Source organism: Theropithecus gelada, chromosome 11 (assembly GCF_003255815.1).
Source record: "Theropithecus gelada isolate Dixy chromosome 11, Tgel_1.0, whole genome shotgun sequence".
In the NCBI taxonomy this organism is placed as follows: domain Eukaryota; kingdom Metazoa; phylum Chordata; class Mammalia; order Primates; family Cercopithecidae; genus Theropithecus; species Theropithecus gelada.
Window position 1 is genome coordinate 81,798,617 of NC_037679.1, and position 21,292 is coordinate 81,819,908.

The following is a 21,292-nucleotide window of genomic DNA, read 5'->3' on the forward strand; positions in this document are numbered from 1 at the left end:
TGGCGAGAATACTGTATAGGTGATGTGTTACTTTCAAAGGATCACACCAGGAAGCGCATAATGTCAGTTTTTCAGAAATAGCATCATTAACATCTAAAATTTAAGATAGGATTCAGCAAATCCAGATCTTCTGTATCATTTCTTCTGAATTTTCAGGCAGAACTTAAGGTAGAGTCTATAATTCCTATATCCACCTAGGCAGATATTCTTGGGGGAACAAAATCTATTTGTAAACAAATAGTGTAATTAACATGATATTAGAGTTTTGTTTGTTTGTTTGTTAGAGCAATGGCATGATCTCAGTTCACTACAGCCTCCACCTCCCCGGCTTAAGTGATTCTCGTGCCTCAGTCTCCAGAGTAGCTGGGACACCTGTAGTCCCAGCTACTTTCAAAAAATTACCTGGCCAGGCACGGTGGCTCATGCCTGTAATCCCAGCACTTTGGGAGGCCGAGGTGGGCGGATCACGAGGTCAGGAGATCAAGACCATCCTGGCGAACACGGGGAAACCCCGTCTCTACTGAAAATACAAAAAAAATTAGCCGGGTGTGGTGGTGGGTGCCTGTAGTCCCAGCTTCTAGGGAGGCTGAGGCAGGAGAATGGCGTTAACCCAGGAGGTGGCAGAGCTTGCAGTGAGCGGAGATCGCGCCACTGCACTCCAGCCTGGGCGACAGAGTGAGACTGCGTCTCAAAAAAAAAAAAAATTACCTGTGCCCGGCTAATTTTTTTAGTATTTTTAGTGGAGATGGGTTTTCGCCATGTTGCCCAAACTGGTCTCAAACTCCTGAGCTTAGGTGATTCACCCACCTCGGCCTCCCAAAGTCCTGGGATTACAGGTGTGAGCCACTGCACCCGGCCACCATTAGGTTTTTAATTAGCAATTTTTATATCATTTGGCATTTGATTCAACAACGATTTTTAAAGTATTTACCAAGAGCATGGACTGTGCTTCAGTGGAAACAGGAGTTAGAAACCTATCTTGGCCACGTAGAATATGTGGTTGAGTTTTAGAAACCAGCCTTTACAGATGTTTTAACTTATATGTAAGTTCAAGGTACACACTGAAAGTTCCTTGAGGCCAGAAACTGCATGTATACATAGCACCTAGCACAGTACTTTGTAAATCCCAATAGATATATACTGAATTAACAAATGGTTCATTTAAAATTCATGGAGTCTTTTCCTTTTAAAAATTATATAGGCCGGGCGCGGTGGCTCAAGCCTGTAATCCCAGCACTTTGGGAGGCCGAGACGGGCGGATCACGAGGTCAAGAGATCGAGACCATCCTGGTTAACACGGTGAAACCCCGTCTCTACTAAAAAATACAAAAAACTAGCCGGGCGAGGTGGCGGGCGCCTGTAGTCCCAGCTACTCGGGAGGCTGAGGCAGGAGAATGGCGTAAACCTGGGAGGCGGAGCTTGCAGTGAGCCGAGATCGTGCCACTGCACTCCAGCCTGGGCAACAGAGCGAGACTCCGTCTCAAAAAAAAAAAAAAAAAAATTATATAATATGGGGCTGGGCAAGGTAGCTTATAACTGTAACCTCAGCACTTTGGGAGGCCGAGGTAGGAGGATTGTTTGAGGCCAGGGGTTTGAGACCAGCCTGAGCAACATAGCGAGACCTCCATCTCTACAAAAATTTTAAAAACTAGCCAGGTGCCACGGTGTGCACCTGTGGTCCCAGCTACTTGGGAGGCTGAGGCAAGAGGATTGCTTGAGTATAGGAGGTTGAGGCTGCAGTGAGCTGTGGTTGTGCCACTGTACTCTGGCCTGAGTGACAGAGCTAGACCCTGTCTCCAAAAATAAAAATAAATCAAAATAAAAATCCAAGGCATGCAAGCTCCAGGAGGACAGGAACATTTGCTTTATTTACTCAGGCAATCCATATACTTAGAATTGTGCCTATCATATAGTAAGTGCTCAGTGAATATTTGTTGAGTGAACAGATGTGAGTAGACCCATCATTCAAGCAGAAATCTTTTCATAGAAAAGTAATCATTTATGTTATAATTTTTCTATGTAAACATAATCTTGTATATTAGGTTTTTTTAATCTAATAGATTTTCAGAGAGATGTTTATTTAGTCATAAACTTTTCGGTTTTTGACCTTTTTTTCCTACCTTTTCAAAGAAACCATCAGAATTATTTGAACTTCAAGAAGATGAAGCCCTACAAAGGTACTCTTTTCCTTTACTTATATTCACCTATATCATGATGCAAAATAGAAATTTTACCAGTACGTTTTTCAGCAGTTGATTTTTTTAAAGGGCTTTCTTGATAAAACTCGGGTTAGAGTCTATGAGATGAATCAGTTCATTAATACATGGCTAGGAGTCTCTCCAGTGGAAAACATCAGAGCCAGCCAAGATCTAGAATTTCTGAACTCCTACGAGGGCGAGGGTTCCTAGCACACCTTTAACTGGAAGGTGCCTCTCAAGCAAAAGAAACTTCTTTCTTAGCTAGGACTTTGGCCCCAGACCTCTTTATGTTCTCTTATCATGCTAAACTGGGTTGGTTCAGATATAGGCTTTTTGCTCTTCTAACCTGTGACTGAGACCTAGTAAGGCGCATTGATTTTATCTAATGTGCTAGGTCTGATTGGTCATGGCTTGTATTCTTGAGAAGACTCTTATCTGGGCCCAAGTCAGAATGAATGTAGCAATCCATTAATGATGCCTGGCACAGGCATGGATAAGGAAGCATGGTGGCTCACATGCCAGCCAGCTTTTTGTCTTTCTAACCTAAACCAAAAGTAGGCCAAGTGGCCTGGGAGGCCCTGTGTCCAACCTCAGCCTTGGAGAACTGATAGAAAAGACATGGAAAGACAACCCCAAGAAATGGATTCCTTCTGGTTTGGAGGAAGCAGAGCTGTCTTAACCACCCATACCATGCCCTCTTTCCCTCTGAACCCCCACCTTGGCCTCATTTAGTCTTTTAAAGGAAGGGCCACCTTTGTTCAAACAAGAGGTAGCTCCTGGTATGTCTACCTGAACTAGCCACATGGAAAGTCTTGGAGGGAAACGATTTAAAGAGAGGAGAGAAAAAGGAAATCCCAAAAGGCTACTTAATACAAAATTCATAGTGTGCTCCTTTTTCCACTAAAAGCTCTGCCCCACCCCTCCTCCAGCCGGCCTGATTCATCCTCCCTTCCCAGAGAGGGGCCAGCCTGCCCTGGGTCTGGAGGTTGAAATGGGCCACTAACAAGGTCCTGCATACCAAACACAGAATTTCCCATGTGTAGCATTCAAGAGACTTTACAGCTACGGTTTGTATTAATTTCTTAAATAGAATTTAAGGGACCAGAGATTGACTGGCTATTCTAGAGATGAGGAGGCTGAAGCCTGGCATCTGTTGCATGTATTATCATCTTTAGCAATGAAAGAACTCAAGAAAAGATTAAGCATTCTTTAAAGGGGGAAGCACCAATGTCATTGACCCATTATCCTTCTGATCTGCCTTTGAATTGTTTAATGACCGTTCCATGGATGATAAGTCTGTTGTTTTGGTAATCCATCCCATTAAAAATAACTGTAATTAAAAATTTTTTTCCAGAGTGCAGTATCTCCTCCAGTCTCGTCCAATTGATTACAGTTCAAGAATGCTGTTTGTATTTGCAACATCAACTACAACTGTAAGCTCTAGAAACTTAATCCAAACTCTTCTGTGCATCTCAGCTTAATATTTTTTCCTGTTTATTTACCATGCTTGATTGCATTAACAGATGATTCAGATAATGCTCACATACATATGTATTCTAAGTCTGTCTAATCTCCTAAGCAAGCATTGTCTTTTGCACCATGCTCCATTTAGTGCTGGCCTCTGCAACATCTGCTTAGCATGCTGAATGATGCACCTATTGACAGTTTCCACTGGCTGTCTGCATTCACAGTGGTTAACTCCTGGTCAGTCCACATTCCTGAAGCCAGGAGCCAAACAAACTGGCCACGAACAAGTCTCCACCATGGCCTAATCCGACTGCGTGCTCTGGTCAGACCACCCCTTCTGCCCTCTAAATTCTAGCTAGATTGAACTTGCAATTTCCCCTAACGGCAACATGACCTGTAGCTTCAGGTTCTTGCCTGTAGAAATGTCCTCTGAGGCAACTGGAACAGAGAGAGGAGAAGGGGGTGGAGCCAGTAGTAGGCAAATGATTCTCAGAGAAAAGGAAGAAAAGGAAGTCTGAGGTGCTGATTTTAAAGTCCCATGACAAAAAGGAAAAAGCCACCCCTTATTTTCTCTGCATGTAAAGACTTATGACCTAAAAATGGTATTCCATGAAAGGTGGCTAGTGCAGCTCACAGCTCAGCTGTGTCCATGCTTTTCCTTGCAGTCTGCCTTATGTGTACTTCCCATTAATTAGTATTAGCATGTGTTCAAATGGGAATTCACATTAGTATGATATACAGTAATCCCTCCATATCTGTGGGAGGACTGGTTCCAGGACCCCCAAGGATACCAAAATCTGAGGACGCTCAAGTCTTTTATATAAAATGGTGTCGTATTTGCATGTCACCTACACACATCCTCCTATGTACCTTAAATCATCTCTAGGTTACTTATAACGCAATGCCTGCAAATCACTTCATCCCCATGGATTCAGTGTAGTACTTGGTATACAGCAAATTCATGTTTGGTTTTTAGAACTTTGTGGAATTTTTTTTTTTTCTTGAATATTTTTGATACACTGTTGGTTGATTCCATGAATACAGAACCCACAGAAACTGGGGGCCAACTGTGGATCCAAAAGTTGAGGTTTAGTAAAATTAATTTTTACTGCTTCATCAAGAACATTTTTTTTTTTTTGAGATGGAGTCTTGCTCTGTTGCCTAGGTCAGAGAGCAGTGGCACAATCTTGGCTCACCACAACCTCCGCCTCCTAGGTTCAAGTGATTTTCCTGCCTCAGCCTCCTGAGTAGCTGGGATTACAGGCACATGCCACCACGCCTGGCTAATTTTTGTATTTTTAGTAGAGACAGGGTTTCACCATGTTGACCTGGCTGGTCTTGAACTCCTGACCTCAGGTGATCCGCCCGCCTCGGACTCCCAAAGTGCTGGGATTACAGGCGTGAGCCACTACACCCAGCCCATCAAGAATATTCTTTTTTTTTTTTTTTTTTTTTTTTTTTGAGACGGAGTCTGGCTCTGTTGCCCAAGCTGGAGTGCAGTGGCCGGATCTCGGCTCACTGCAAGCTCCACCTCCCGGGTTTACGCCATTCTCCTGCTTCAGCCTCCTGAGTAGCTGGGACTACAGGTGCCCGCCACCTCACCCGGCTAGTTTTTTTGTATTTTTTTAGTAGAGACGGGGTTTCACCGTGTTAGCCAGGATGGTCTCGATCTCCTGATCTCGTGATCTGCCTGTCTCGGCCTCCCAAAGTGCTGGGATTACAGGCTTGAGCCACCGCGCCCGGCCAAGAATATTCTTAAGTGAAATTTGTCTTTGTTTTTTTGTTTGTTTTGTTTTGTTTTTTGAGACAGAGTCTCACTCTGTTGCCCAGGCTGGAGTAGTGCAACAGTGTGATCTCGGCTCACTGCAACCTCCACCTCCAGGTTCAAGTGATTCTCCTGCCTCAGCCTCCTGAGTAGCTGGGATTACAGGCACGTGCCACCACACCTGGCTAAGTTTTGTATTTTTAGTAGAGATAGGGGTTTCACCATGTTGATCAGGCTGGTCTTGAACTCCTGACCTCGTGATACACCTGTCTTGGCCTCACAAAGTGCTGGGATTACAGGCGTGAGCCACTGTGCCCTGCCATGTCTTTGGTTTTCAATACTGCCAGAGCATGCCTGTAAACACAAGGGTTACAACAACAGTTGGGGGCCCTGCCTCCATTCTGCCTGCAATTTCACCCACCATTGCTTTTGCACAGTTAGTGCAAATATCAACACAGTGTAAAGGCAAATAACATCTTAGTGTCATGAAAACAGCTTTGACCCTTTCCCTCCTGAAGGAGTCTCAGGAATGCTCCTCCAGGGGTCCATGGGCCACATGTTAAGAACCACTGTTACAGTGCATTCCATAACTGCAGAGATTGACTTTTCATTTTAAAATAATGACGTTGTTGGCCGGGCGCGGTGGCTCAAGCCTGTAATCCCAGCACTTTGGGAGGCCGAGACGGGCGGATCACGAGGTCAGGAGATCGAGACCATCCTGGCTAACGCGGTGAAACCCCGTCTCTACTAAAAAATACAAAAAACTAGCCGGGCGCGGTGGCCGGCGCCTGTAGTCCCAGCTACTCGGGAGGCTGAGGCAGGAGAATGGCGTAAACCCGGGAGGCGGAGCTTGCAGTGAGCTGAGATCCGGCCACTGCACTCCAGCCTGGGCGACAGAGCGAGACTCCGTCTCAAAAAAAAATAAAAAAATAAAAAAATAAAATAATGACGTTGTTTATGTTGCCTATGTTGAAACTCATTTACCCAACTACAATGTGCAGGTGTTCAACTCTCCAAACCTCTTTTGGTTTTGCAGACATTAGGTATGCATCAGTTAACTTTTGCCCATAGAACTCGAGCTCTTCAGTGTCTCTTCTATTTGGCTGACAAGGAAACTATAGAATCACTCTTTAAAAAATCCATTGAAGAAGTGAAGTAAGTAGAAATGTTTAAATTGTAATAAATAAGAAACACATCATTTTTTGGAGCTGTACCTTTTAAGCCCTGAATTCAGAAGAGCATAGTAGAGTAGCTGTGTGAATACAGTTCTGTTGCCTTGAATATCCTTGACATTTTGGCAAAGGGAAAATAGGGCTTTGAGAACATCTTGTTTCCATCGTTTCTTGGAGGCATTTAGAAACTGAATGTTTTGTTTATCTTGTTCAAATTGATTTCTATCTAATGTTATTATATATTCAGGGAATATATTTAGAAGTCCAAAATGGACATTTAAAACAAACTGGCCTAATATTTCCATATGGTAGTTTTTATTTTAAATGTAAATGTGACCTATGAGAATGATTCTTAGAAACATTTCTGTTTTCCAGATCTTATCTGAAATGTATAACTTTTCTGGCATCATTTGAGACTTTGAATATCCCCATCACATACGAATTATTTTGCAACAGTCCTAAGGAAGGAATGATTAAGGGCCTGTGGAAGAACCACAGCCACGAGTCCATGGTAGGTACACCTCACTGCCGCATTCCCAATTCCCTGCCCCTGCTCAGAATCCTGAAAGAGAAAACCAGGAACAGTCTTTTTTTTGTTTTTGTTTTTTTTTAGACAGAGTTTTGCGCTGTTGCCAAGGCCACAGTATAGTGGCGTGATCTCAGCTCACTGCAGCCTCTGTCTCCTGGGTTCAAGCCTCAGCCTCCCAAGTAGATGGGATTATAGGCACCTGCCCACCACACCTGGCTAATTTTTGTATTTTTAGTAGAGCTGAGGTTTCACCATATTGGCCAGGCTGGTCTCAAACTCCTGATCTAAGGTGATCCACCCACCTGGGCCTCCCAAAGTGCTGGGATTATAGGCGTGAGCCACTGCGCCCGACCGGAACAGTATTTATCCCTGAACAACTCTACTGCTGCTCTGAGACCTTTCTACTCTCCTGTCCCAGTGTGTGGATGGATAAGGCAATGTGGAAGGTCCTTTTACCCCTTTTGCCTTAAGGTCCACCAGTTAAAGTCATCCCTGCCAACCAGAGAGAGCACTTCTATAATCCCTTCCACAGCTTATCCTTATCTGTACAGGGAGAGGAGACTGTCCGGTAGAGAGAGGATATCGTTTATCTTCTTCTTAGTTGCCTATGGGAATTTAGTCTCTGAGGCAGTGGAGGCTGGGGCAGGAAGGTTTTTTGGTCCAACAGGCAAACTTTTTCAATAGAAGAAAGAAAGGGGGAGATGTCTGAGGTGGTGTCTTGAGTCCGTGATAGCAAGAAAAAGAATCTCTTTTTTGTTGTTTCTTTCATTAGAAAGATGGGGGCCTTCAATAGACATTCACAGATTAGAAGCACATTTTGTGGCCGGGTGCGGTGGCTCATGCCTGTAATCCCAGTACTTTGGGAGGCCAAGGCGGGTGGATCACCTCAGGTCAGGAGTTCAAGACCAGCCTGGCCAACATGGTGAAACCCCGTCTCTACTAAAAATACAAAATTAGCCAGGCGTGATGGCGGCCACCTGTAATCCCAGGTGCTCAGGAAGCTAAGGCAGGAGAATTGTTTGAACCCGGGAGGTGGAGGTTGCGGCGAGCTAAGATCATGCCACTGCACTCCAGCCTGGGCAACGGAGTGAGACTCTATCTCAAAAAAAAAAAAAAAAAAGCAGCATATTTTGTATTAAGCTGCCCTACTTTTCCAAAGATGGCTTGATTTACTGGTTTGTTGGAGCAGCATGATTTTTTTCTTTTTTTGGCTTCAGGCAGTAAGATTGGTGACTGAGCTGTGTTTAGAATACAAAATCTATGACCTGCAGCTTTGGAATGGACTCTTGCAAAAGCTTCTGGGCTTCAATATGGTAAGTAAGACTCAATACCCTGGACTGAATATATCTGAAAGCTTTTGCACAGCATCCCCTAAACATTTTGGATTGATACTTGTTATGGAACAGATTTATGCTGAAAACACAGTCACTCTCACTGAGTTCATGCCAAACTTAAAGAACTTGGTGTTAGGCCAGAGAATGCAAAATCCAAAATGACATAAATTTCACTGGAAACAAATGGAAGGTTTCCTAGCCTTTTTTGATATTTATGAACTTGTAAGTGAACTTCTCTGGCAGTTATCATGGAAGATAAAGTTTTACCAGTACTTTTTCTGGAACTTTAAGATGCGGTATTTCACATTGAAATTTTCCATTTTGGTGGTCTTTAGAACTTTCTTATTTTTAATTTTTTACAGATTCCTTATCTAAGGAAAGTTTTAAAAGCCATTTCCAGTATCCATTCTTTATGGCAGGTATGTAGCTTTTTAAAATAAATTTTATTGAATTTAGTCTTTATACTTTCTGGCCTTGTGACTGCTGGGGACACCGGATTAAGCAGTCAGCTCCTTCGTAAAGAACAGAACTGAGCCAAGTACAGTGGCTCACTCCTGTAACCCCAAAGCTTTGGGAGGCCAAGGCGGAAGGATCACTTGAGCCCAGGAGTTTGAGGCTGCAGTGAGCCATGATTGCACCATCGCACTCCAGCTCCAGCCTGGGCAACAGAGCTAGATCCTTTCCCTAAAATAAAGGAAGAAGAAACAGAACTGATCAGCTGTAGGATGATTAAAGTTGTGCCTGGACCTGTTAATACTCAGCTCACATCACCTCCTGAAGATACCACTTTCCTGAGTTTTCCAGGCCTCACAAGTCACACCTTTATTTATGCTCTCAAGACATTTTGGCTCCGCTCTGACTTTTGTCACCATATAATTAATTTTCATTACATGTTGGGCTGCCCCTCACAGACTTTGAAGATCTTTCACATCAGATACCCTGGCTTGTTCATCTTTTCTACATTTCACATAAGTTGTGTACCCATATAAGCAAAATATATATTATGTAGAAATATATAATTTATTTTTGTTTAATAAATTAGGACAATATAGAAATATGCTGAGTAAAACATGAAAATTCCCTCTTACTATTTTCCTTCATAATTATCTTCCTAAGGGAATGACTGCTTACAATTTCCTATGGATTCTAGAGATTTCCTGTTTTGTTTTGTTTTGTTTTGTTTTGTTTTGTTTTGTTTTGTTTGAGCCGGAGTCTCGCTCTGTCACCCAGGCTGGAGTGCAGTGGCGCCATCTTGGCTCACTGCAAGCTCCACCTCCCGGGTTCACGCCATTCTCCTGCCTCAGCCTCCTGAGAAGCTGGGACTACAGGTGCCTGCCACCACGCCCAGCTAATTGTTTGTATTTTTAGTAGAGACGGTATTTCACCGTGTTAGCTAGTATGGTTGCGATCTCCTGACCTCGTGATCCACCCGCTTTGGCCTCCCAAAGTGCTGGGATTACAGGCGTAAGCCAGCGTACCTGGCCGAGATTTCCTGTTTTACAGGCACGTGTGTATGTGTGTGCGTATCTACAGTGTATATATACATTTTTGCACACATAAATGCAATCACATTCTGAACAAAGTGTTGTTTTCACATAACAATGGTCTCTGGAGATTGTTCCATATCAGCACTTGTAGATCTAATTGTTTTATTGAGATACAGTTCACTTGTAAAATTTATCCTTTTAAAGTACACAATGAAGTAGTTTTTGGTATATGCACAAAGTTGTACGGTCTCACCATTATCTAATTCCAGAATTTTCCTCACGCCAAAAAGAAAATTCATATCCATTAGCAATCATTCCCCATTCCCCACTCCCTCCAGCCCCCAGTGACCACTAATCTACTTTCTGTCCATGAATTTGCCTATTCTGGACATTTTGTATCAACGGAGTCCCACACTATGTGGGATTTCCTGTCTGGCTTCTTTCACTCAGCATCATGTTTTAAGGTTCATCCACATTGTAGCATGGATCAGAACTTCATTCCTCTTTCTTTTTTTTTTTTGAGACAGGGTCTGGCTCTGTCGCCCAGGCTGGAGTGCAGTGGCATGATCTCGGCTCACTACAAGCTCCGCCTCCCGGGTTCACACCATTCTCCTGCCTCAGTCCCAAGTAACTAGGACTACAGGCACCCGCCACCACACCCAGCTCATTTTTTGTATTTTTAGTAGAGACTGGGGTTTCACTGTGGACTCGATCTCCTGACCTCGTGATCCGCCCGCCTTGGCCTCCCAAAATGCTGGGATTACAAGCGTGAGCCATTGCACCCGGCCACTTCATTCCTCTTTTTTGCCAAATAATGTTCCATTGTTAACTGAACATATTTTCATTTCTCTTGAGTGTATACCTAGGAGTGGACTTGTTGGGTCTTACAGTAACTCTGTGTTTAGCCTTTTGAGGCATTTTATTTTTAATGCTTGATTATTCTCCATAATATGTAGTAAAATATACCCGAAGTTATTTAACCACTCCTCTATTGATGGAAGTTTACATTTTCTTTCCTCTTTTTTTCTTTGAATATATAGAGATGGGGGTCTTGCTGTGTTGCCTAGGCTGGTCTTGGAACTCCTGAGCCCAAACAATCCTCCTGCCTTGGCCTCCCAAAGTACTGGGATTACAGGTGTGAGCCACCACGCCTGGCCAGTGTTCTTTCCTTATTCACCTTCTTGAAATTCTTTCTCTTGTCCCCTTCCTCCTTTCCTGTGGCCCTGGCACATAACCGGCTAAGGATTAATTTTCTTTTCTGAGTTGGGTTCTGACTTTTTGCCAAATGGAACAATAAGAATCAGCCAGGATTGTATAGTGAGATCCTGAAAGATACAGTTGTGAAGAACATTATGCTAGAACCTTAATCATCTCAAACAGGGAGATTATGATTTTAGTCATCTGGAATATAAACTATAAATGTACAGTTTTGTGACCATTTAACAGTGGCCTCTGGAGAGTGTTTCATATCAGCACATAGTGATCTATCTAATTTTTTTGTTGAGATACAATTCACTTGTAAAATTCGTCCTTTTGAAAGTATACAATCAAGTAGATTCTGGTATATTCATAAAATTGTACAACCATCTAATTTCAGAACATTTAGGCTGCAGTTTAGAAAGAGTTCATAATATCTTTTTGGAGATGGAGTTTTGCTCTGTTGCCCAGACTGGAGTGCAATGGTGTGATCTCAGCTCACTGCAACCTCCACCTCCCAGGTTCAAGCGATTCTTGTGTCCCAGCCTCCCGAGTAGCTGGGATTACAAGCATGCACAACCATGCCTAGCTAATTTTTGTGTTTTTAGTAGAGACGGGGTTTTGCCATGTCGGCCAGGCTGGTTTCGAACTCCTGACCTCAAGTGATTCACCTGCTTCAGCCTTTCAAAGTGCTGGGATTATAGGTGTGAGCCACTGCACCCGGCCTAGACTGCAAATTAAAGAGAGTCTGTAATATCCTTAACATGAATATCCCAAACGTGGACTTGTTTTCACAGGTTCCCTACTTCAGCAAAGCATGGCAGCGTGTGATACAGATACCACTGCTTTCAGGTATTTCGCTCTCCTCTGAAACATTCGCTACAGCATTTTATAGTTGAGTGTGTGTATATCATGGTTGGTTTTTTTTTGTCTTCAGCTTCTTGTCCCTTGAGTCCTGATCAGCTGTCAGATTGTTCTGAGAGTCTCATCGCTGTCCTCGAGTAAGTAAAATGTTTGTTCTACCAAAAAAAAAAAGTTTGTTGCTTATAAGATTCCTTTCTAATAGATATCTCTTATGAGTAATTCCTTTTTGTTAGGAAGTTAAGCATAACACTTGTTTTTGTTTTGTTTTGTTTTGTTTTTTTGAGATGGAGTCTTGCTCTGTCGCCCAGGCTGGAGTGCAATGGTGCAATCTCGGCTCGCTGCAACCTCCGCCTCCCAGATTCAAGCAATTCTCCTGCCTCAGCCTCTTGAGTAGCTGGGATTACCAGCACGCGCCACCACTCCTGGCTAATTTTTGTATTTTTACTAGAGACGGGATTTCCAGAGTGTTGGGATTACAGGCATGAGCTGTCCCGTGAGTAGCTGGGATTACAGCCACACACCACACACCACCACACCTGGCTAATTTTTGTAGTTTTAGTAGAGACGGCCTCCGAAATTGCTGGGATTACAGGTGTAAGCCACTGCACCCGGCAACACTTGTTTTTATACCAAAATATCTCAATTATTTTTACAATGTCTACTTCCCATGTGTTGTGCGACTAGTAAACTGAGCATTCTCTAAATTGAGTACCTACTGTCTATATGAGCATAGAGTACTTTTGGTGACTACCCTAAATCATACAGCATTGTCACATAGATTTTGAGTCTTCTGGCTGGGTGCGGCGGCTCACACCTGTAACCCCAGCACTTTGGGAGTCTGAGGCGAGTGGATCACTTGAGGTCAGGAGTTTGAGATCAGCCTGACTAACGTGGTGAAACCCCATCTCTACTAAAAATACAAAAATGAGCTGGGCGTGGTGGCGCATGCCTGTAATCCCAGCTACTCAGGAAGCTGAGGAGGAATCGCTTGAACCCGGGAGGTGTTGGTCGCAGTGAACTAAGATCACGTCCAGCCTGGGTGATAGAGCTAGACTGTTTCTCAAAAAAAGAAAAAAAAAAGTTTTTGAGTCTTCTGAGGATTTAGAAGCCTATCTTTAGGCATCTGTAGGCTTTCAGACATAATCATGGTATAGCAAACAGTAGTCCGTGTTCCCGTGGGTAGATTCTTTTATTCCGTGTAGAATGCCGTCAAAGACTCATGTTACTCATTCCTAAGCATATGTCATGAACCAGCACTTTAGTGTTTAAAATTATTGAAAGCGGCTGGGTGCGGTGGCTCAAGCCTGTAATCCCAGCACTTTGGGAGGCCGAGATGGGCGGATCACGAGGTCAGGAGATCGAGACCATCCTGGCTAACACGGTGAAACCCCGTCTCTACTAAGAAATACAAAAAATAGCCGGGTGAGGTGGCAGCGCCTGTAGTCCCAGCTACTCGGGATGCTGAGGCCGGAGAATGGCGTGAACCCGGGAGGCAGAGCTTGCAGTGAGCTGAGATCCGGCCACTGCACTCCAGCCTGGGCGACAGCGCGAGACTCCGTCTCAAAAAAAAAAAAAAAAAAAAAAAAAAAAAAAAAAAAAAAAAATTATTGAAAGCCTGGACAGGTAAATGACTATGGAAAGCTAGAAAGGCCAATATAATCTAGTGAATCTGACAGATTATTAACTAATTAATGTGCTCTCTTGAAGATGTCCAGTCTCAGGTGATCTTGACCTGATTGGAGTCGCCAGGCAATATATCCAGTTAGAACTTCCGGCTTTTGCATTAGCTTGTCTGATGCTCATGCCCCACTCAGAGAAAAGACACCAGCAAATTCAGGTATGGTGCACATGATTCCTCTGGGCTGCCAAGGAAATAGAAGGTCTCATCTTGCATGTCCCTTGCAAAAGGTCGCATTTTCATTTCAGCAAACCTGTAAAGCATGCATACATCAGATATGTGTGAAGCTTGTATGGGGACTTAGTGGGAGGTAAGACTGAAAGATAAAGTCCAGCTGAGGGATGTCTTACAAGGGGTTTGGGCCTTATTGTCTATCAGTGGGGAAACAAGTGATTATTTTAGAACAGCAAACTGAAATGATGAAGGAAGTATTTTAGAAAGAATAACCCATTAACCCATGTAGACTTGGTCAGAGGAGAAGACAAGAAGGGAAACTCTTGGGAAGCTGTTGCATTTGAGTAGAATTTTAGCCCACTTGATCTCTTCATATCAGCCTTGTGCATAGGCAGGGAAGGCTTGGGGGTTAAGTACCCACAGTAGAGTCTGGTAATGAACTTGAACAAGATGAGAAGGCTACAAGGAAAGCAGCTGACTTAGCAATTGAATGTGGGAGATAAAAGAAGGGGAGAGTCAGATTTTATGTGTGGGTGCCCATCAGAGGGAGCCACGAGCATTTTGGGGACAGAACTTTTAAAAATAACTCTCATTTCCTTTATAATAGAGAACAAGTAGAACAAAGCATTTTGGAATGTTTTACAGTTATCTGTTATCTTCCCTGTAGGTAGACATACCAGTAGATAGAGATCTACATAAATGAACATGCATGTATTCATGCTTTTTTTTTTTTTTTTTTTAAGAGAGTCTCTCTCTGTCACCCAGGCTGGAATGCAGTGGCGCAATCTCAGCTCACTACAACCTGCCTCCCGGATTCAAGTGACTCCCAAGTAGCTGACATTACAGGCTCCCGCCACCACAACCAGCTAACTTTTGTATTTTTAGTAGAGACAGGGTTTTGCCATTTTGGCCAGGCAGGTCTCGAACTCTTGACCTGAGGCAATCCAGTGGCCTTGGCCTCCCAAAGTGTTGGGATTATAGGCATGAGCCACTGCGTCCAGCTGAACATGCGTATTTTTTATTTGTCATTTGGTCTATTAATTACATTTTTAAAAGCCACCTGTTCTTGTCTTTGACTTTTTCCCCTCTTTTCATCATTCGTACACTCATTCCTTGATGCCATTCTGTGTTTCAGTATTTAAATATATTTATTTTGGCACTTAGAATGACAAAATACCTGATCAACAGCTCTTGCTGTTGGAATAAGTAATAACACTTTTCTATTAATTCTGCTTTGATTTTTCTCTAGAATTTTCTGGGTTCGTGTGACCCTCAGGTTATTTTAAAGCAATTGGAAGAGCATATGAACACAGGCCAGCTAGCAGGATTTTCACATCAAGTAAGAGGCGATTTCATTTCATTTTCCCAAACCAAGATTAAGCTGAAAACTGCTATGTCTGGCTGTTTGTTTATGTATAGAATTATTTTGCTTCTATTAAAACCTCAGTAAATTTTTTAAAAGGCAGGGACCCTGAGGGTCTTGTTGACTACTGTGCTCCATGGAAAATTTGTAGCCTTAAGTGCTTTTAATTGAAAACAGATCTTCTTCCTCATAAAAAGTCTCAAAGTGCAAAACAACAATTACTTTATTTATTGACTGATGCTGACAGGCCTCCTTTCCCTTTTTACCCCCTCAAAAAGGAGGCGCAGTCATAATGCAGTGCTAATTGGACTTCTGATTGTAACAGTGTTTTGATATTGAATAAAGGCTTGATACCTGTCATTCTATAGATTAGAAGTCTGATTCTAATAGATGAGAAGTCTGATCTTAATGATACGTGTCATTCTATAGATTAGAAGTCTGATTCTGAATAGTATCATCAGTAAGAAGGAGTTTGGGATTTTGGCAAAGACCAAATACTTTCAAATGTTGAAGATGCATGTGATGAATACCAACAATATCACTGAACTAGTAAACTATTTGGCAAATGACTTAAGGTAAGTTTATTTTCAAAAAGCAACTTACTGTGGAATTTCTTTAAAATCTATCTTTGTAAGCTGGGCATGGACATAGAGAAACCGTGTCTCTACTAAAAATACAAAATTAGCTGGGCATGGTGGCACCTTCCTGTAATCCCAGCCACTCGGGAGGCTGAAGCAGGAGAATCTCTTGAACCCTGGAGGCAGAGGTTGCAGTGAGCTGAGATCGCGCCATTGCACTCTAGCCTGGGCAACAAGAGCGAAACTCTGCTTCAAAAAAAAAAAAAATCTATCTTTATGTTGGAGGAAAATGTCAACTGTAGAGCTATTTTGTTGTAATTAAAAGCTCAAAATATTACATCTCTCATTACTGCACATATCCAAAAGTTAATCATTTAATAACCCAATTTCTTAGAACGTGACCTTAGAATCTGACAATTAAACAGGTCATCTGAATCCCCAAATCGAATGTCTCATAGCCCTGCTGTAAATCCTGCATTACAATTTTATGTCTTAGATACTAGCTCAGAACATTAATGACTTTATGTAACATCATTTTTGTTAAACCTGGTTATCTAATTTTCTAGCACCCACAAGTTTAGAAACAATAATCTTCTTGGGATAGAGCTGGGGATGGATATGGAAACTGAATGGGAGAAGGAAGAAATGGGCTGACTCTAAAGAAAGGGAAGTTCAAGACTACAGTACACACCATATCCATCCCTGCATGTGGTCTAGCCGTGCTGGCGCTTGAGAGGTCTTTCTTTCTCGTTTCCGTTCCATGGATTTCCATCTGCTTGTTTATCTCTTGTGATCCAGCCATAATTAGATATTGTCATTTTTGAGCAAGTATTTTTTGAGTTATAATTGATACATAGAATAAGCTGGACATATTTGAAGTCTGCAGTTTAGTAAATTTTGACATGTGTATACCTATGAAGCCATCACCACAATCAAGAGAGTGAACATACTATCTCCGAAAGTTTCCTCATGCCCTCTGTGAAGTTGATTACATGAGTTAGGTCATTCTTGTGATACCCAAATACATCAGAGCGGCCCGGGGAAAAGCACTCAGAGTACAGAACATGGCTCCAAAAACGTAATTCTGGCTGGGCGCAGTGGCTTAAGCCTGTAATCCCAGGACTTTAGGAGGCCAAGGTGGGTGGATCACCTGAGGTTAGAAGTTCAAGACTAGCCTGGCCAACATGATGAAACTTGTCTCTACTAAAAATACAAAAAGTTAGCCGAGTGTGGTGGCACATGCCTGTAATCCCAGCTGCTCAGGAGGCTGAGGCAGGAGAATCGCTTGAACCCAGGAGGTGGAGGTTGCAGTGAGCAGAGATGGCACCATTGCACTCCAGCCTGTGCAACAAAGTGAAACTCCATCTCACACACACACAAGAAAAGAATAATATGTAACCTGTCTCTTTTTCATAAAATCTCTAACCTTCTCTTTGTTCTTTGGACAATCCAGACACTACCCAGTCTATGTATATGCCCCAAATTGGAATTCTTTTTTCCCAAATAAAACATTAAATTTAGAGATTGGTCTTTACTTTTAATTTTGACTTCAACGCCTCTTTTTCTTTCTTTTCTTTTTGAGATAGGGTCTTGCTTTGTCAGTCAGACTGGAGTGCACAAACATGGCTCACTGCTGCCTCAACTTCCTGGGTTCAAGCGATCCTCCCACCTCAGCCTCCAGAGTAGCTGAGACTACAAGTGTGCGACGCCATACCTGGCTAATTTTATATTTTTTTGTAGAGACAGGGCTTTGCCATGTTGCCCAGGCTGGTCTCCAACTCCTGGACCCCAGCCATCTGCACATCTTGGCCTCCCTGAGTGCCGGGATTATAGGTACAAGGCACTCTGCCTGGCCTAACACTTCTTTTTCTTTTTGATTTTGTAGTTTAGATGAAGCTTCAGTCTTGATAACTGAATATTCAAAGCACTGCGGGAAACCTGTGCCTTCAGAAGCCGCTCCCTGTGAAATTCTGAAGGTAAAGCTGATGGAGAGTTCTTAGGTTCTAACTTGACATTGTTTATATTCCTAGGGCCTTAAAATTGACCAACCTTTTCTAGTGTTCTGGAGATAAATGTATTTTTATGTGTAACTGTAATTTTTATATTTTACTTGGTGTGCTCTAAACTAGAAATCAAGAGGCCACAGTTCTAATCTCAGCCCTGCCACTGGGCAGCAAAGCCTAGTGTGGGCTTAGTCTTCAGATCTGGACCCCATGGTCTCTCAGGTGCTTTCCAGCATTACCATTCTTCATAAGGTGTGTTTTTAATATTGAAGCAGATGAAAAACTGAATTCTAAAGGTGTTGATTACTGTCATGCTTGGGTATTAATTGCTTTTTAAATTAATTATTATTCTTTAATTACCTAAAACGTATGTTCACTGCAGAAAAAAAAGAAGTATGACCAGGCATGGTGGCTCACACATGTAATCCCAGCACTTTGGGAGGCCGAGGCGGGCAGATTACCTGAGGCCAGGAGTTCAAGACCAGCCTGGCCAACATGGTGAAACCCCGTCTCTACTAAAAATACAAAAATTAGCAAGGCGTGGTAGCACATGCCAGTAATCCCAGCTACTCGGGAGACTGAGGCAGGAGAATTGCTTGAGTCCGGGAGACGGTGGTTGCAGTGAGCCAAGGTTGTGCCACTGCACCCCAGCCTAGCCGACAAGAGCAAAACTCATCTCAAAAAAAAAAAAAAAAAAAAGAAAAGAAAAGAAAAAGGAGAAATATGAAGGAGCCAAAAAAAAAACCTAAACTGATCTCCAAAATCTCACTACCCAGACAGGATCACTGTTAACATTTTGCTGTACATTCTTCCAAATTTTTTGTATGTAAAATGTGCATGTAATTTATTTTTACTCCTATTTTGAACTTAAGTACCAGGTAAAATTTTTACTTTGATCATATTTTGGTAGCTTTATTTTTTATTTGCTATTTTTCAGATTGGAATATTGGTAGCTTTAGTAAACCTAGGTGTAGAGGCTTTTTTCTTCCTGTGGTCCAGATCAGGCGTATTAGAATAAGCCCGCATTTTGTTACCTCCGATTAATAACTTACAGGGTTTACCTCCAGGTGGTTGTGCTCAATGGCATAAGATTACTTTTTTTTTCCAGAAAGGGAGAGTATTGATTCAAGAGACGAATTTGTGGTCTTTAAAATCTGTTTCTCTCATCTAAACTGCCAAATAGTTTTATGTATAGATTTGTATCACTTCACTTAAGTCTTAAGTTCTGTAGTTTATTTGACCATTTTCAATTTGAAAAACTAAGTGACTTATAAAAATCACTTCTGTGTTTCTTCCCATTTAGATGTTTCTTAGTGGGTTATAGTAAATCATTGAACCTTTTCTTCAAGAAGGACAAGAATTTTGGAATCTGCTATTAATGGACCATATTTATTAGTTTTTAAATTGTAGAATCTCTGTATTATAGCTATTTGTCTTAACATTACCCCACATGTAATAAATAAAACACTTAATATGAGCATAATTGCTCCATAAAGAACTCATGTCCTGAATTAATAAGTGTTTTCATTGCCAGTTACTTGTGCAATTTATAGAGACTATCAACTTTTTGCACCGTATATGAGGGAAACAAAGTGCAAAAATAGCTCTCTCCCTCAAGAAAATTGAGTGCTTATAGCCTATATCTTCCATATAAAAAAGTAATATCAGTCTTTTTAGTGTTATTCTAAGAAAATATTGGTATAATTTTAGTGGCAGAGTGTATCAGTCAGTAGCCAGTCAGAAAAATAAAAGCCACTCTAGATAGGCCAAGCAGAGAAGAATTTCATGCCTGGGATTGGCTATAAAGTTCTTCAAAAGACTGAAAGAACAGAAGGAAGGTAGAAGGGGGAGCCAGACAAAGGGGAAGAAGGGCTTCGCAGCCACAGATCAGGAGCTGCTCCTGCCCCTGGCTTGGAGTCCCGAGCCCACATTTGCCACTGAGCTGTCGGAGCTGCTGCGGCCACTGCAGTGCTCAGAAGCCCAGGAGTCTCTTCACCAGTGCTGCTGACAACTTGCACTGCCGCTGCCCAAGCTGTCAAGCCCACCACCAAAAGAAGAAACATTGCTGCACTTTCTTCAAGCTTCTAATTCTTATACCAGTGCCAAGAAATAGCAGAACCAAACTGGAAGCCACCTGGCTAGAAGTCTGGGAGGAGTGGTCTGCAGCTGTAAACGCCCAGCACTGCAGCCGGTGGCCTAGAAAGGCATGTGGAGCAAAAAGCCAGCGCATAGAAGTGTTAATTACACCTGTTATTCTGCCTTTGTAGTCGTTTGCCATACTTGTGAATAAATTAAGTGAATTTGATATTACTGGAATTAGTTTGCCTTTATTTTGCCAGTTGAAAAAAAAGATTTCTAAAAAACTCAAACATGATTAAACACAGGTTTCGAAGTAAAATAAGTCTGGATTTCAGTTCTGGTTCTATTACTTACAAGCTGTGTGGGCATGAACAAGTTATTTAATTTCCCACAGAGAGAAACGGGATGGTCTTGCTGTGTCACCCAGGCTGGAGTGTAGTGTTATGACCATAGCTCACTGCAACCCTGAATCCCTGTGCTTAAGGGATCCTCCCGTTTCAGCCTCCTGAGTATCTGGGGCTACAGGCACACACCACCATGCCTTCCTGATTTTTGAATTTTTTTGTAGAGACAAGGTCTTGCTTTCTTGCCCAGGCTGGTCTTGAACTCTAGGCCTCAAGTAATCCTCCCACCTTGGCCTCCCTAAGTGCTGGTATAACAGGCATGAGCCACCTTGCCTGGCCCAATTTCTCACCATCTTAATTTCGTCAAACTGAGGGCAGTAAAAGTACCTTCTAGTGGCAGGAGGTTTGAATCAGTTCGTATAAAGCATCTAGGCCAGGTATTGTGGCTCACGCCTATAATCCCAGCACTTTGGGAGGCCATGGTGGGCAGATCATGAGGTCTGGAGATCGAGACCATCCTGGCTAACATGGTGAAACCCCGTCTCTCCTAAAAATGCAAAAACTTAGCCAGGCGTGGTGGCTCATGCCTGTAATCCCAGCTTCTCAGGGGGCTGAGGTGGGAGAATCACTTGAACCCAGGAGGCAGAGGTTGCAGTGAGCAGAGATCATGCCACTGCACTCCAGCCTAGGTGACAGGGCAAGATTCTATCTTAAAAAAAAGAAAGTGCATATAGCAACCTAGCACAATACCCCTGAGTGCCACAAATGCTAGTTATTGTGATTATATAGGCTTCTATTTAGCTAATTGCAAGTTTTAAAATTGCAGTTTCAATAATAAAATTATTTTGTACTTTGAAGGTGTTATAACAAATGTTTCTCAACAACAAAATGTTTAAAAATGCAAATAATTTGCAATATTTTAATGACATTTGACCTATATTTAAAACATAGTCCAATAACTATTTACATAAGTCTTAGACTTCTCCTAAAGATCATATCATAACAAATAAGAATGGTTGGCCGGGCGCGGTGGCTCAAGCCTGTAATCCCAGCACTTTGG

General features: G+C 42.4%; 1 protein-coding gene across 1 annotated transcript in view; it reads left to right on the forward strand.

Annotated features, from left to right (window-relative positions):
- The window catches only part of KNTC1 (kinetochore associated 1), a 102,031-nt gene extending 82,727 nt beyond the window's left edge, over positions 1-19,304 (forward strand). The window contains exons 52-64 of the mRNA XM_025402053.1: positions 2,131-2,177; positions 3,553-3,631; positions 6,467-6,585; positions 6,978-7,113; positions 8,349-8,444; positions 8,828-8,884; positions 11,947-12,001; positions 12,087-12,150; positions 13,721-13,850; positions 15,115-15,204; positions 15,658-15,803; positions 17,692-17,782; positions 19,113-19,304. Of these exons, the coding sequence (XP_025257838.1) occupies positions 2,131-2,177; positions 3,553-3,631; positions 6,467-6,585; positions 6,978-7,113; positions 8,349-8,444; positions 8,828-8,884; positions 11,947-12,001; positions 12,087-12,150; positions 13,721-13,850; positions 15,115-15,204; positions 15,658-15,803; positions 17,692-17,782; positions 19,113-19,133 (1,131 nt within the window). The 3' untranslated portion in view covers positions 19,134-19,304. The remainder of the gene's footprint in view (positions 1-2,130; positions 2,178-3,552; positions 3,632-6,466; positions 6,586-6,977; positions 7,114-8,348; positions 8,445-8,827; positions 8,885-11,946; positions 12,002-12,086; positions 12,151-13,720; positions 13,851-15,114; positions 15,205-15,657; positions 15,804-17,691; positions 17,783-19,112) is intronic.
- The last annotated feature ends 1,988 nt before the right edge of the window (positions 19,305-21,292 follow it).